General features: G+C 34.4%; 1 protein-coding gene across 1 annotated transcript; it reads left to right on the top strand.

The window, feature by feature from the left end:
* Nucleotides 1–2,328: 2,328 nt before the first annotated feature.
* On the top strand, nt 2,329–17,712 carry LOC132558754 (uncharacterized). The gene is made up of 4 exons (XM_060223352.1): nt 2,329–2,596; nt 16,425–17,108; nt 17,305–17,421; nt 17,705–17,712. The coding sequence occupies exons 1-4, from the start codon at nt 2,329–2,331 to the stop codon at nt 17,710–17,712; spliced, it is 1,077 nt and encodes a 358-aa protein (XP_060079335.1).
* Nucleotides 17,713–18,009: the final 297 nt, after the last annotated feature.

The raw sequence follows: 18,009 nt of genomic DNA, 5'->3' as shown, positions 1-18,009 counted from the left end.
ACGTCATATATTACGATTCTGCGACAATATGAGTTGGAAAAATATCACTTTTCAGTTACGATCCGATTGGCTGTTTTGTAATGTTGCGATGTGATACTCTAATGTGATACTGATATGTAGATATATTTATATATATAGACTATTTCAGACGGTGAATGAAGCTGAGAGTCACTTTGTGTTTACGGACTGCCGATTCGCCAACAGGTATGTACAGTGTGTTCTGACAATCTCTTACTACAATATTCCAAAGCAAAGCTTATTTTCATTTCTATCTTCACTTTATATTATGTATGTCTTTTAATCTTTTCTACATTTTGTATGTTTTGTTTTGTAGTTATAAATACTGCTATATTTGAGCCCATCATTTCGTGTCATTTACGTTTACTTTGCACGCTTTCTTTAAAAATAAGTAGTCTATTAGAAATTTGCTGCAAATTTTCAATCGAGTTTATATCGAATTGCCAAGCATTTCCATTCAGCAAAAAATCTCAAGATAATGGTTATTATAAGGCCTTGTTATTTTCAATATATCCTGTATGTTATAAAATGTTATAATGTTTGAGGAATATCATTGTATATTAGTCTTTACGTTATATTTCGTTATGGATGTTGAACAATAGATTTCATTGATATTTTAAGATATTACTCTAACGAGATCCTAATGCATTGCAAGAAGATCAATATTATCGCAATTACCGAAGATAACTCCGACTGGACCGTTTATTCTTATTTTATTTATTTATTTAGTTTATTATCATCATTTCATTTTGGTTTTTGTTTATATTTCAAATGAAAATTTATCAGAATATGACATGTTAGTCTTCCGGTATTTCAAGTTGACATAAGTCATTGTTTTTTATTTCTTGGTGCACTGATATTTATTTATTGTCAGAAGCAGCATATACGAACTTCTAGTATAGCACAGCACTCGAAAAGCATTGGAATGAATTACGATCGATTATGATACAAATTTCTTTAAATCCAAAATATCAACATTCAATGACCGATACATATTTCATTTACGAAAGCATCCTTTTACAAACTGAAACACAAAATATAAAACACTAAAACGGAGACCAATATCCAAAGATAGCCCTAGTATAATATAGCAATAGTAGCGTAGGTCAAACTCAACGAATTAAGTTTTTTTTTTTAAATAACGTTTTATCGTAAAGATGAACAATAAAAGGGAGAATTTGCCATCTAATTTATTAGTGTTTCTGATCAGAAATATTGGTACTGGTTGTGCTATGGTACCAGCAGTACAGAGCAGGTTTTGTTGTAACAGCCATTATAAAACAGCTTTGCGCTCGTCTAGGACTTTCCCGTACATAAAATCAACACTTTGCTGCCTGATTACCTTTTCACCAGGGACAGAAAATATTTTCTCCTTTTGTTAAAATACTACATTTTGCCATTTTCCCAACTATCTTTTTTATTTCTGTATTTTGAGTTATTATTTCACAACTTAAACATCAATAAAAATGAGTATACCTATATGTATATATTGCTTACAATTTGCCAGAAAACTGGTCGTGCATTTATATATTAACATCTAGAACATCTGTTTGATGAACCTTATTTCATATACATTTGTATCAGCCTTTTAAAGTCCAAGCTGTCTTTAACCTTTATGAAGAATGTCTCTTCTTTCATTAGAAATATTCCGAAGTGATTAGTATACATGGTAAACAATAGCAACGACAACAAGGAAAATGCCAGGTGATGGTTCCGTTAGTATGCTAATGTCCTCATTACAGATCTTAACATCACATACCTGGATTCACCGATATTTATGTCTCTTTATTTTGCCCCATGTTCATCGAATTTGAGATTAATTATGACAATATCGGTAATTTCATTGTCGTCACTATCATTGTTTTTATCAGGGAGTCGGTGATATGAAATATTTTGTCAATGGGCTGTAAGAAAATATCAACAAACTCAAACTCAATAAAACTAACACAAAATAGAACAAAAGAAAGGTTTACATTGAGACTCCTGAAAATATAAGGATTTTATATCCAGGTGTTCCAATTTGATACGGCGAAAAGAAAATATGGATACTAAGTAAATCATAAAATGAATTCTTAAAATGATCAAGGACTTTTTGTAGAAGTGATATTGGTACACAATAATCATTTCTGTTGTATTCTGAAATATTCCTATGCTACAATTCAACAACCCTGAATAACTTACATACTTAACAATAATTTGGACGATGCAGTGCATGTAGTTCAATCATCCTTCTAGTTTGTTATGCTTGTTACTAAATTCTCGGACGAGAACTATGATCATTTTTGTTTCTATTTATAGGATTTCATCGCCATGACGATCGTCAATATCCTTATCACCCTGACGGTTTTACATTTGACAAGTGCGTTTTTCTACACTAACAGTAAGGAAAATGATTTACCACGTATAGGAAAACGCCACCATATATACTGGTTTGATGCTTTGGGACGGTTTCGCAAACCCTTAAGAAGTGGAAAAGAAGCAAACAGTCCACTAGAGAATAAGGAGCTGCCACAAAGTCGGAAGCGGATCAACGAACGAGATATCTTATTATTTTTGTCGGGATATCACAATTTAACAGGTAAGAACACACTCTATCTATTTAAATTAGCCGATATAACACTAATCTGAAATACCTAGTATCTCGCTGTTCAGATTTTCTGCAAATCACTTTTTTTTTCACTTGCTGTTACATCTTGTGGTTCATATTTATTGTCATCGGTGTTTCTGTGTAAATAAAGATGAAATTTTAGGATAATCAATGTTAAACTGAAATAAGATATTTCAAATCAGCGCCGTACTTGTTTGTGCATATCAAATTACGCACAATTTCTGCCAAATATACCCAACTTGTCATTTTTACCTATGTCTGCTGGGAAATCAAAAATGGTGGACCTTGCATGTATGTCAATGTAAGATGGAATTCATCTTTGGAATTTATTCGATATGTCATTAGTATTTAGGCGACTGACGTTTAAAATCATTTATTCGGCACGAATGTAATATTCTGTTTATCATATAACTCATATTTATAAAGGATAAATGATAAATTGATTTTCTAAGAAGACAGATTTTTTCGACTTAGAGTACACATTTTTGCACTACCAAATTATGTGATCTCATGAAGAGGTGGTTAAATCTTTATGTCACCAGAGTACACATTTTTGCACTACCAAATTATGTGATCTCATGAAGAGGAGGTTAAATCTTTATGTCACCATAATTTCTGACATGGCTGTAAGACATGGCCCAACAGGCTATTGATGTGATAAACTTTATTTTTGCATTGCAGAGAACCGAGCGCGTTGAGGATGGTGATGGCAACCCTTGTTAACAGCAATGTCCCTTATAAACTGAAGACCATATGTACTTCGTAAATACCTCAAAGAAAAATCTTGTAAAACAATACTGAAATCAGAATAAAAAAGAATCATGATTTTTTATTTTTTAATTTATTGTCAAAAGGTATACAAAGGATTAGGCATAAGTTATCGTAACTTATCAACGCCTTCTCCCAATATGCATTTTAAATGACATTACAATACTGACAATACACATATATAGTTAGTGTTACTATTTTTACATCAAAGTCAGAACGAAACATGAAGGAAGTAACACTTTCATGGTTTGGATCGTGTAGTGACTCTAACTATAATTGACAGAAACAATGAAAATTTATCAAAGAAAATACATTAACATGTATGCAGGTATCAATAGATCATTTATAATTCATACTTGAAATAAGATCACTGGTAAGATTGGTTAAAATTAACATTGAATGTCGATATAAGTAGACAGTATGGCCAATGTCTGGACAAAACGCAAAACCCACGAAAAGCATTGGTTTTGCGTCTTATCCTGGTGACGCGTGTCGACAAATAATATTTCATGAATACACATAATTCGTGTTAGTTGTGAATAATGGGGTGGGGGAGATAAAAGTGAGATGGGGAAGTAGGACAAGCCAATAATAAAACAAGAGTATCGAGATGGCCAAACCTGGAAAAGCAAAGTTTACAACGGACGGACGGATGGACGGACGGACGGAACGACGATAATACCATACCATAATACGGCCGGTAAACAACGGGTGTATAAAAAGAAGAAATGATTTTGTTTTAAAACAATAGTGCCAGACTTTAACTAAGGTAGTATCCCCCACCCATAGTGCACAGGTAGCAATACTATACAGGCACTCATATTCCTTCAATGTTACATTAGAGACAGACATATGTATCATAATACACCTGCGATATGGTATTAAGAAATCAAATCTAATTGTTGACAATAAATCATAAAAAAATACACACGTGAAAAACTAATGAACAGTACGTGCTGATTTAATACTAACGATTTGGTTCACTGAAGGTCATTACAATATCTTGGAGGCCCGTTACTTGTTTTCAGAAATGACCTGTTCATAAGTAAAGTATATATATATATATTCCTTTCATGAATTGCACTATGGCATGCCCTCCTTCAAAAGGTGATATTTTAAAAATCAACATGTAAACATCACGATATCCTTCTACTCAGAACAAACTGACAAAGCGTGTCGATACTTTATTGGTAATTCGCGCTACGTAACATAAAATACACACAGAAACGTGTATTCACACATCAATTAACATGAATCAGTTTCGAATATCATCTCACATTACATGTGATTAGTGCTGGATAGTCCAGTGAACGCATAACTAAAGGCTGATATCGAGAGATTAAAACAAACCAAACAGAACAGTCATCCTCACTGATAGTCTTTCGGCACTTCAGTCTATAGACACCGGAAATAACTCGTGATCAGTAACGCTAAATTCGATTCTATGTTCTCTATAAGAGTATCGCGGTAGAACTAGTATATATCCTGTCCTACATTGATATTCTCGTCAACGAAAGAGCTGACAAACAAACTAAGAAAGCAATAAATTATAACTAAATTAACATCGATGTCAAAATTACAAAAAAAAAACTTTTATCACTAAAAAGATAATGCAAAAATCGAAAAGAATTTGAAGTGACCAGAGAAATTCATACAACTTGAGACAAATTATAGAAAAATCTATTGTAAAGACAAATATACGGTTATAGTAAATCGGATGACAAAACCATCACACGATAAAGTTTAGGCACAACAAAATTTAATTCGAATGAAACACATATAATAAAATTGTGAGTGCTGTGATAATGTGAAAAAACATCGATCATAATCAATAATTTACCATTAAAACACAGAGTCAACAGAATCGAAAACTATCCGTAATATAGAAATGCTGGACTTAGTTACGTTTGCATATATGTCTTATCGCCCCTTATCAAACACAATAAAATCTGCTATTTATGGATTGAATTGGCAAAACAAAGTAAAAAATATCTAATAAAGAAATGTTCTCGTTAAAACTGAACATTATAGTGAGTGAAAGAAAAGTAAAGTAAAAAAAAATCCATAAAAATCTCAAAAAAAAAAAAATACCGAGATGTCAACACAACCACAATCCAAATTCAAATTCAATAAAACTTGGGCAAAATAAAGCAAAAGAAAGATTTACACCGCGACAACTGAAAAAGAACAAGGATTATAAGACCAGATGTTCTGGAAGAATGATTGTCTTTTGCTTCAGCGACGATACCCACCATGTAAACTTCGGTGAATCCAAGTAAGTAATTTCATGATCTCTAATGAGAACAAGGTTTACAACAACAGAACTAACAGGCAAACTAAGGAGCATCAAACACGTCCAGCTTCATATCGCAAAAAGAAATATATTTTTATCAATGGGATCGCTATAACGGCCATTTAGGACGAACCTGCTTTTGAGATTACCTGTGTTAAGTATTACGGTTTTCATTGTGTGTGCGTGCTTCTCAGTAGTGTTCTTCCTGTCACGTCCTAACAGCCGGGTATCGGCACGCGATATTTGCCATCACGTGACGTCACAATTAAAATATCAAATTAATTTCTCCTTCTAACCACAGAGGAACGTATTGAAATCGAATCGGACGATTTGGAGAAAAATTTATAATATTTTGGCAATGTGCCAGTAAAACAATAAAAAAATAAAAGAAGTTTCGACAACTGCTAACTAAGCAAACACTTACATAGGGTTGTTCTATCCCTGTCCACAGAACCGGCCCATATTTGATTACTTTTCTCGAGGGCCTAAAAATCAATAATAAAATGTAATTTTGTTCTGAAACTTATTCATCAACATCACATTGAATGTGCGTCGGAGTTGATGACGTTATCAATATTTGACATTGTTGAGCTACATAAAATGATGACGTTACACTATCGTGCGTAGCGTCATAGCGCGTGCGTGCTACCTTAACCCACCTTTTGCGAGATAAGTTTTCTAATCACATTAGCCATAAATACTGGATTTCGTTGTACCTCTGACTCGGGCTGACATTAGGGCAACATTTTATTTTCCCCTCGAACGATATTCTGTTACAGATTACCAGTTCTCGACAAATATATATCGATTTTGTACACGTACATGTAAGAGATTCCAGTATCATCAGTTTTTCAAGCCCTCCTTACTTTCGTTTTATATTGTAAAATTATAATTATTTTTGTGATTTTTTCCAGTTATGCGAAACAACAAATAAAACAAACCACTGCGAAATAAGAAAAGACTATCGACGGTTTTGATGTTAACCCTAATAGTGATTGGTATCAGTGCTTGTAGATTTTAGACCTTGTAAATTATTTTATCGAAACATGTCAAATGTTACACACTGACGATAAGCAATATGTAACCTGTCTACTTGATCGAGTTTGTTAGGAAACAGACAAGATATACATGTAATTCACCAAAACTATGTACTCACAAATTTCTACTAACTCCTAAAAATAAACAAAAAATTGTTTTTAACTTTTTTTATCGCAAACAATGTTTTTTTTTCTATGATAACGATAGCTGTAAATTCTACATGTTTTTACCTCATGTTTAGATGTTTTGATATACCACGTGAATGAGTGTTTTGATAACGTATTACTTAGGGGAATCTCTCTATGTTATCATTCCCAAGCGGGAACCGGGAACCGAAAACCGGAGAAGTTTTGCGTTCATCTGTCTGTCCTTCTGTCTTTTCTTTAGTCCTTCTGCCCCTCTCTATCTATTCCGGGCTCTACCTTCAACATTACAAAATGTAATAATGGAAACCTAATACTTGGGATATGAATTAACCCTGGTGAAACGGTGTATCACATATCAACAGTAGGTCACTCTGACCTACATTTTGACCTTCAACTTACATACGAAAAGAAGTTTGTCCAGTCCCTATTTTTTACACTGATAACGACGAGAACTTTATACTTGGGATAAGGGTACAGTAAGAAAATAGGTCACATATCTACAGTAGGTCACTATGACCTATATTTTGGCATTTGACCTATATCAAGAAAACGTTTGGCCCTATCATCATGGGAACTTGTTACTCAGAATATGGGTTCATCTTGGTGAGACAGGTGTGTAACGTATGAAACATGAGTCACTTTCACATAAATTTTGACTTTAAACCAACATCAAATAAACAGTTTGTTCTACATTAGTAATCACGTGACTTTGGTACTCAGTAAACAGGTTTCCTTTGTTAAGCCGCTGTGGTAGTTTGTTTACTATCTAACACTGTGGTAGTTTGTTTACTATCTAACACTGTGGTAGTTTGTTTACTGTCTAACACTGTGGTAGTTTGTGGTAGTTTGTTTACTGTCTAACACTGTGGTAGTTTGTTTACTATCTAACACTGTGGTAGTTTGTTTACTATCTAACACTGTGGTAGTTTGTTTACTATCTAACACTGTGGTAGTTTGTTTACTATCTAACACTGTGGTAGTTTGTTTACTGTCTAACACTGTGGTAGTTTGTTTACTATCTAACACTGTGGTAGTTTGTTTACTATCTAACACTGTGGTAGTTTGTTTACTATCTAACACTGTGGTAGTTTGTTTACTATGTAACAATGTGGTAGTTTGTTTACTGCCTAACACTGTGGTAGATTGGTTACTATGTAACAATGTGGTAGTTTGTTTACTGTCTAACACTGTGGTAGTTTGTTTACTATCTAACACTGTGGTAGTTTGTTTACTATCTAACACTGTGGTAGTTTGTTTACTAACACTGTGGTAGTTTGTTTACTATCTAACACTGTGGTAGTTTGTTTACTATCTAACACTGTGGTAGTTTGTTTACTGTCTAACACTGTGGTAGTTTGTTTACTGTCTAACACTGTGGCAACACTGTGGTAGTTTGTTTACTATCTAACACTGTGGTAGTTTGTTTACTATGTAACACTGTGGTAGTTTGTTTACTATCTAACACTGTGGTAGTTTGTTTAACACTGTGGTAGTTTGTTTACTATCTAACACTGTGGTAGTTTGTTTACTAACACTGTGGTAGTTTTTACTGTCTAACTGTACTTTGTTTACTCTAACACTGTGGTAGTTTGTTTACTATCTAACACTGTGGTAGTTTGTTTACTGTGGTAGTTTGTTTACTAACACTGTGGTAGTTTGTTTACTATCTAACACTGTGGTAGTTTGTTTACTATCTAACACTGTGGTAGTTTGTTTACTATCTAACACTGTGGTAGTTTGTTTACTATCTAACACTGTGGTAGTTTGTTTACTATCTAACACTGTGGTAGTTTGTTTACTATCTAACACTGTGGTAGTTTGTTTACTATCTAACACTGTGGTAGTTTGTTTACTATGTAACACTGTGGTAGTTTGTTTACTAACACTGTGGTAGTTTGTTTACTAACACTGTGGTAGTTTGTTTACTATCTAACACTGTGGTAGTTTGTTTACTATCTAACACTGTGGTAGTTTGTTTACTGTCTAACACTGTGGTAGTTTGTTTACTGTCTAACACTGTGGTAGTTTGTTTACTATCTAACACTGTGGTAGTTTGTTTACTGTCTAACACTGTGGTAGTTTGTTTACTATCTAACACTGTGGTAGTTTGTTTACTATCTAACACTGTGGTAGTTTGTTTACTATCTAACACTGTGGTAGTTTGTTTACTATCTAACACTGTGGTAGTTTGTTTACTATCTAACACTGTGGTAGTTTGTTTACTATCTAACACTGTGGTAGTTTGTTTACTATCTAACACTGTGGTAGTTTGTTTACTATCTAACACTGTGGTAGTTTGTTTACTATCTAACACTGTGGTAGTTTGTTTACTATCTAACACTGTGGTAGTTTGTTTACTATCTAACACTGTGGTAGTTTGTTTACTATGTAACACTGTGGTAGTTTGTTTACTATCTAACACTGTGGTAGTTTGTTTACTATCTAACACTGTGGTAGTTTGTTTACTATCTAACACTGTGGTAGTTTGTTTACTATCTAACACTGTGGTAGTTTGTTTACTATCTAACACTGTGGTAGTTTGTTTACTATCTAACACTGTGGTAGTTTGTTTAACTGTGGTAGTTTGTTTACTATCTAACACTGTGGTAGTTTGTTTACTAACACTGTGGTAGTTTGTTTACTATCTAACACTGTGGTAGTTTGTTTACTATCTAACACTGTGGTAGTTTGTTTACTATCTAACACTGTGGTAGTTTGTTTACTATCTAACACTGTGGTAGTTTGTTTACTATCTAACACTGTGGTAGTTTGTTTACTATCTAACACTGTGGTAGTTTGTTTACTATCTAACACTGTGGTAGTTTGTTTACTATCTAACACTGTGGTAGTTTGTTTATTATCTAACACTGTGGTAGTTTATTTACTGTCTAACAATGTGGTAGTTTACTGCCTAACACTGTGGTAGTTTGTTTACTATCTAACACTGTGGTAGTTTGTTTACTATCTAACACTGTGGTAGTTTGTTTACTGTCTAACACTGTGGTAGTTTGTTTACTATCTAACACTGTGGTAGTTTGTTTACTATGTAACACTGTGGTAGTTTGTTTACTGTCTAACACTGTGGTAGTTTGTTTACTATCTAACACTGAGGTAGTTTGTTCACTATCTTTTACAAAAGGTACGGTTTTCGAGAATCTTGATTTGAATTGAGCCATTTACAGAGGTGTTATCGGAGTACCGCAAGGCATTCTGGGATTGAAAAATATTGTCGACAAGATCAGTGACACATGACGTGGACAAATTAACACCTTAACTACAGTGATGTAATATGTACAACAAAATATCATTATCTAACACTTTCACACGCATTATATATTTAAGTTTATGCAATAAATCCTTTCCCACACAAAGGTTGACAAGAGGCCACATAACATGATACATGGCGTGTGATAATAAGTACAACATTAGGTATTTTCTGTAAAACATGATAATTCACTTTTGCATAATCATACGTAGAAAGAACACAACCGGGTAGAGATATTATCTCAATAATTTATCAAGCTTTTCTAAAAATCTTCAATATGTTGTGAAGATGTTTACAATGAATATATAAAAAAACCACTGCATCTTAATTTGACTTGCATATGTGAAATAATATTTTGGTATATATTTCTCTCCTATAAATTGTACTGATTAATTTGGCAATTAGATAAAAAGTGAAATTCGTCTCCAATGTCAGAGCTCTCTTGACGAGGAATATCTAACCATCATCCTGTTTCTACAGTTAAATGCATATTTGAAGAACGAAACTCATACTAAATTTTCCTATATCTAGTATACTGTTTTCCTTGTTCAAATTTTGTCGTAAATATTGAATATTTCTACCCTCTAGAGGAGTTAAGAATATCATCGAACCATTTCTGTAAATATTGATCCTTTAGTCTTATTTTCACCAATATCTTAATTTCATCTATATTTAGAAAAGGAACATGTAGATCGATAGTACCAGACACTTAATTCAGATCGGTTTGGAATAGAATTTCTTTTAACATTTGTGAGCCATTTAAATGGCATGGTTCCATTTTATTATAGATAGCACTTGATAACTCATTAGTGGTAATCAGCTGAGGCCAGAATACTATTAGTCTACATTTACTTTCAATGTCTAGTGGGTATCTTCCCAGTTAATCATAAACAAAGATATCAGCTGTACAGTGCACAACACGAAACAGTGGGGAACCTACATATGAAATTTAATACCGAATCCTTCAAAATTTCTTAAGAAAAAAAAAATTAAACTATGAGAATCAAAATTAATGACAGCTGTTTGTCCGTCATTTTTCATTTTCTGAATTACCCACGTATGAAATTTTAAAATGATTCATCATGTTCTTCCCAAGAAATTACTTTATTAACAAATGTAAATGTTAACGGACGGACGGAAGGACGGAAGGAAGGAATGGCCACGGACGAGGAAGAGCGTTTTAAACAGCCTATCATCTGCATGGCACGGGATGTAAAAGACAGTAGATAAGTTAGAATGTCAATAATAATTATTAGTTTTAAGAATGATGATTGCCACTTGAGTCGGCCCGGTTAAACTACATATTTCATTTCATATTTACTTCCAAGTATTGATATGCAAAACGTTTTAATCAATTATCAGTAAGACAGAAATAATATATAAATGATTTCAAGTGTATTGTTTACGTAGATTAAACAGACTCTCTCTCTCTCTCTCTCTCTCTCTCTCTCTCTCTCTCTCTCTCTCTCTCTCTCTCTCTCTCTCTCTCTCTCTGTGTGTGTGTGTGTGTGTGTGTGTGTGTGTTGCTCTCTCTCTCTCTCTCTCTCTCTCTCTCTCTCTCTCATTGTTATATATTGTTCGGAAAAATACAAGTTTAATAACATGTGTCAAATCGCATTGTATATTCTGGATGAAAATAAATAAACTAATACATTTTAAACTCAAAGATTCCGTGTGGAATACTTTCAATTATTTCTTGGGCGCTCTTAATTCACGAATGTCCATGAGCTTTAAAATAATTACAACTTCACTTCTTGAGCTACGTTTTGCCACGAAATTTAGTAACCACGAAGATGCACGAAAATTCAGTTCCACGAAAATATGCACATTTACAGAAGTACGTATTTTCCTATTGATAGATGTACAAAACTTAAGACTAACAAACGACCGCAACACAGGACCTCAATGGCACAAGTCGTGAAAATGTCGGAAAGTGTTATAACATACAAGGCGTAAAATATAAATCCACTAATTACCTAAAACTAACTTAAAGAATACTCATATGTGTTACCCTGGTAAATACTAGCCGCAATGCAGGTAGGGTAGACAACTCTAGCTCAGTGGAGAAACCTCTAGATAATGGCGTCCCTCAGGGTAGTGTTATCTCCCCTACTTTGTTTAACATCTTCATAACTAAACTTAATCAACATCTTGCCGTAGTTTAACCAAATTATTGGAACGCTGGTGTAGGGGAGACAACTCTTATTTTGTATTTGTATACGATGCAAGAGTAGCGAACCGTCAAAATTTTATCTCATTACTGTGGCGTTTTGTTATTACTTTTATGTTTTTTCTATTTTATTTTTTTAAGTTGTTGAGAAATAGAAAAAATAGATTTAAGTGGAATTTTGATAGCCCCGTGAACTTTATTCTGTATACATGTAGTATACCATTTGCTTGATCACGTGTTTTACCCAGAGTTATGTACGTGTTGCATCAGTAGATAGAGACGAGACTATCCGTGCATGGACCAGAATAGTAAGATTTACAATGTGTATGATGAGATACAGCTGTCGTTTGTGATGACAAACAATAATACTGTTTATAACACAAGAAGATGACATAATAATATGCTTTCAGATAATAGTAGGGCATTGCTAGAACTGTGACCAAAATAATAATGTCCTTTTCCAATTAGATCAGCAGCGCTTTTACAATGAGTCTGACTAACACACGTGCTGATGTTAATATATGTAGTATATTTATTATGTATATCAAACGATCTTGGGTTCAAATCACCTCTCATCACTTTTTCGTTAGCCGTTCTCCGCACCCATTACATAAAAAGTGATTAAATCCTACACATATTACACCAGGAATTTTTAACAGACCTTTAATAACTTTACATAGATATGGCTTCTTAAATCGATTTTATCCTCATTTTTACCTCGGATTCGCTTAGCTGTGTTTTAGCGACATGTCTTAGTATGGGTACTAAAATACGCCTACAGAACTAAAACACAGCGTGTGTCCAGATTTTCCCGAGCAAAAAGTGGCGGGAACTTACATTAATCACTTTTTTCTAATAAACATCCATAAACATCCATCAGAAATCACACTGTCATTTATTTTCACAACACAAATGCATTTCATTGTAATAAGTATCTCAACATATAGGAAAATGAGCATTTAATCAATTTGAGGATGAGTGAGAAAAGAATCTCTACTCTCAGAAGTGATCCTTGACTACCCTATCATCGTGAAAACATATGAAGAAAGGAGTGTTTCTTTTACAGATGTACCAAACACGGACAATGTCCTACTCTTGTTCGTAATCTGTACTGTAAGGGTCAATATTTGTAAGGATTATTTATCAGTGGTGATAAGATAGCGTCACTCATTTTCTCCGAACGGAAGGCTCATGGTAGACAACATGGTAAGTTTGACAACAAAATTGTTTTCATTTACCACAAGTCGTGTTTCAGAAGCACAATGAATGCCCCTTGTTGCTGTTCATGTCTTTTTTTTTTGTATTTGTAATCAAGGTACACAAGTTGACATGATTTTATATATCTGTAACATCACCCTTATTCCCCTTAAGTGATAGTATTAATGTACTTGAAATAATTTTTGATATAAATTCTTTGTGATTTATTGATGGCACAGAATATTCATTGATAGACTGGACAATTTTCCAGCCACCTAACTGGGCGATTTCAGTTCAGCTTCGACCAGACTAGTAGCAAATGTTTCTTTGTGTTGAATTATTCTCTTTGCAACCTTTAAGTGGATCCTTTTCAGTCCTAACGTTCATATCTTACCAAGTGTGTCTTTTCCCACGGGTTGATGGGAGTACCAAACATCTGAATCACTACTAAGATTTGATAGCGGCCTATATGTTAAATCTAGCATCTGATTAATTAAGATATTTTGGCGGATGGTCTTTGTAAATTTTGTACAGCAGTACTGGGCAGGTGTTCCTTTCCTTGTTTTGTATCGATTCGTTTATTTAGTACTTCAGTATATGTACCGGTCGTGAGAAATTTGTCCAGAAACTGTCACCAACATCTGTCGTAATATTGAACAAGAAGCCGTAAAATCCATACAAATACAATATGGAGGAGGTTAATAAATAATAGTACGAAATATCACTCGTATATATATATATGGCTGGTGTGTGTGTCACGTGGTTGTTGTATGTATCGATATGTCCATAATCAGAACACCTCGCCTCTTTCGGTAATTGCTTGATACAGACTCCATATAACTCGCCTTTTTTTCTAACAATGTCAGCTCTCATCTTTCTGTTGCCAATCTTAAACGACTAGTAACATATAACATAGAAGACAATGTCAAACTCCTGGCAACCCGCAGAATCAGACTACTGCTCAATGACTATTAGGTAACAAAACAAAATGGACAACTTTGATTTATTTTATGGAGAAATTCGTATACGATCTAGGATCTCTGTATGTGGAAAGAAGAGAGAAAAATGTTTTCATTTTTGGCACGAGTCTGTAAGTCTGATATGTTTTCATTAAAGATCTCCCTAAGCCATGAGAGAGAAAGTGAGAGTTTAACATTTATGATGTCGCGTGAGGGGGAATAATTATATCGGAAATAAGATGTTTTTGCTTAATATTTCAGTCCGGAGGTATTTATATTGTGCTGATATCATTCTCCTGCTTGTTAGTGGGAGTGCAGGGTCTCTTCCGTAAGTATTGTATAATATATATGATTTCCACATAAGATATATGAGCAAACAGTTTATGAATAATTTATCTACACAGAGTGTGCAATGTCATAAGTACCTAGATTTATCTACCACACTGCAGTCCAAAATTCCGTAAATGAAACGATAAGCTTAATTTTTAAGCAGACACAATTTGCTGTATTTTGCACATTTCAAAACACACCTGAATGGATCAATAGAGAACGGAGTTTTGAACAGATTTTAAAGGCAATTGTATAATAAATAATTTATAAGCAAATTCTATGTTTGGTCTTGATTAAGTTACAATAACTGAATGGCGGGAAATGCAATAAATCGGTTACCTACAAGGAGCTTGGGTGGCAATCACTAACAGACAGGTGTAAAAATAGAAAATTATCCATGTTCTGTGATATTTATCGCAATACTTTTCCGTCAAATTTTAAATCTCTACTACCTCCTGTTTTCTCAAACCTCTCTGACTTTCAAAACCCACATTATGGCCTACAAGTCACAAAGTCATCCTTCATACCGAAGACTTCGCACAGTTGTAACAATCAAAAACTGACGCAAAGACACCAGCATTTTCTCAAACGATTTTATATCCTTCATCATTCACACGACATTATCCATTTGTTGACTGGGTTTGAGATCAATATGAGAGAATGTTATCAATGTCTTTAGCGGTATATTCAGCATATCTGTCCATGATGACAGACCGGGTCATGCAAATATCGGGCCGGAAGTCAGCAATGCTTGCTTATTACGGAAATTGTCGAGTAACGACCGGAAAGTACCGAACAGTAACGAGTTGTTACGTGTTCTGGGACAAACTTGGAATTTTAGATTTAATTCAATAGAAAAGTATAGAGAATAAACAGTAAAGGTATATAACAATATCTATTGTCAATTACGAAACTCGGGAGCTTTTTAATGTATAAACTCTACTTGTGACTGCGAATATCACTCTAACACTCTGAAGTTTTTAGGAATATTTACCCGGGTATTGTGCAAAAATCTCACAATTTTATGCTTCGATCTCTCGACTGGTAACGAAATCAACGTTTCTCCTCTCACCAACAGTCACTGCTTATGCACGTCATTATCAACGTTCATCTTTCTAACGTACACTTCTTTATTCATGTCCCGTTATAAATATCAAATACAAAACACGTGTCTGGTTTTCCTGATTAAGCCTACGAAGTATGTAAGACCAGTATTTTACGATGTACTATGTGTCAAGAAGAATGTGATGTCTATAAGAAGTTACATATATGTGTGTGTATAGGATAGTTGTATACACCCACGTGTAATCTCCAATAAATCAATCGCACACAGATTTAACAGAGGTCATTTATATCAATGCCTCCGTCTGGATTCGAACCCATGACTCCCTGATTACCATCCGATCTAAAGAGAAGTTCTGCAGCCGTCTGTAGCCGAGTGGTGTATTGCGAATAGTATTTACCAGAGTTATACATATTTCATATTTCAACAAAAAATTATTGATTCTGCATGTGTGTAATTGTTATGGAAATGTCGTAAAAAGTTTGTACAAACTTTTGTCTAGTCAATTTGTCTTTTGTTTGCAGTATGTTTGATTTAGTTTACAATGTAAAGTAGCTTTTTTCCTTCAGGTTCGTGTAAGGAAATTTATGCCGACAACCCAAACAGCGTGAACGGTACCTATCAGATAATGAACCGGAAACAGGAACCGTTCACTGTTTATTGTGTTTTTTACCTGGATTACGGATACACCTACATAGCGAGTACAGCTTCAGTACACATAGATATCGCCGATCTGTATACATCTACTGCACATGCGCTAGTACGCCATCTTAATACAGCAGGACAGCAGAAAGAGACGAAATTGGAACAAATTTCGAAATACAGCTCCCAATACCCCCTGTCTTTCCAATATAACGCAAATGTCGGATATGCCACTCCATACAATCACCAGCAAATGGCGCCATACCTTTATTTGGGTTTCTTGCCGGTTACGGTGGCTCAGAATCGTAACCAGCAGGGTTACAGAGCCAACGGCGTGGATTACCTGTTCACAAATTGTGACAGCAATCCAAACAGCTATATGGCTTTTTACTTTAATCCGAATCACAGTGTCCCTCTTAATTATGCTAGTTGTTGTGACACCAAACTAATGCATGATTGGGTTACGCATGCGCGCGATGTCCCGAAAGCTAGTTACTTGCCGGCCGAATTTTACTTTTTCTTTGAGCTTCACATGGGCGGATGTGGAGGATACGCCATTCCACCTACCATCATACATGACGTACGAGGAGCTGCCCTGGGCCTCCGATTCGGTAGGTAGTATCTTAAGTAATGTATGTTTAGAAAGGTATATTTTTTTCTTGTCATTAACTAATGTTTATGGATCAAACAAAACAACGAGATCGAGGGCTAAGTGACCTTATTCTGGTGTAGTCCAAATGTTTCGAAAGATTTTTTTTTAATCTGAGAACGATTTTCCTTTTTGTGTTTTTTATGATCTATCTGCAGATTATGACAGCCCGTGTGCACCTTCACCTTGTCAGAATGGAGGCTCATGCTATCCTGATGGGTCTCGATTTGTCTGTGAATGTTCGGAAGGATACAATGGGGCACAATGTCAAAATAGTAAGTCATCAAGGGGAGGTAATCAGACATATGATATATGTTATGGCATATTCTGCCTAAAAAGGTGATATTCTCGAATTCAAATATTCTATGTAAATGTGATTCGGCTAACATCGGCTGACTCCGGTACCGTTAATTGACGTACAGATGTAGTTACGGAATCAGCCGAGATGTTACGATGGTTATTTAATTATTAATAGCATTTGATATCATTCAGATCTTTGATTTTTTATTTTTCTAATTTATATAACGTTTTAAATTTCTCTTTATTTTTTTCTTGTAGTTGCGTGATTCCAGTGCCCTGGCAGTCAGGCTGAAGTTTTTCTGAATATTCGTCTTTTCCAGTTTTCTCCACTAATCGAATATGCATTGTATTTGATGTCGAGTAAAAATTCGAATGTGAATTTTTTTCGATATTTAGAGAGTTGTTTGTTGTGGAAATGTGATCGTGGTATTTTTGTACGATATTACGCTGTACTTTTAATCTTTTGTCACGTGAACAGTTTTATCATCGAGATCAAAGGTAACAAAATAATCCCAGAGCATACTTATATGTGGATCAGCATTTTATAATTTTATAGAAAAAGG

Source organism: Ylistrum balloti, unplaced genomic scaffold, assembly GCF_031769215.1.
Source record: "Ylistrum balloti isolate Yb309-2 unplaced genomic scaffold, AGI_CSIRO_Ybal_v1 Utg370822, whole genome shotgun sequence".
Classification (NCBI taxonomy): domain Eukaryota; kingdom Metazoa; phylum Mollusca; class Bivalvia; order Pectinida; family Pectinidae; genus Ylistrum; species Ylistrum balloti.
The sequence above is the reverse complement of the archived record's forward strand: the minus strand, read 5'-3'. Positions and strand labels throughout refer to the sequence as shown.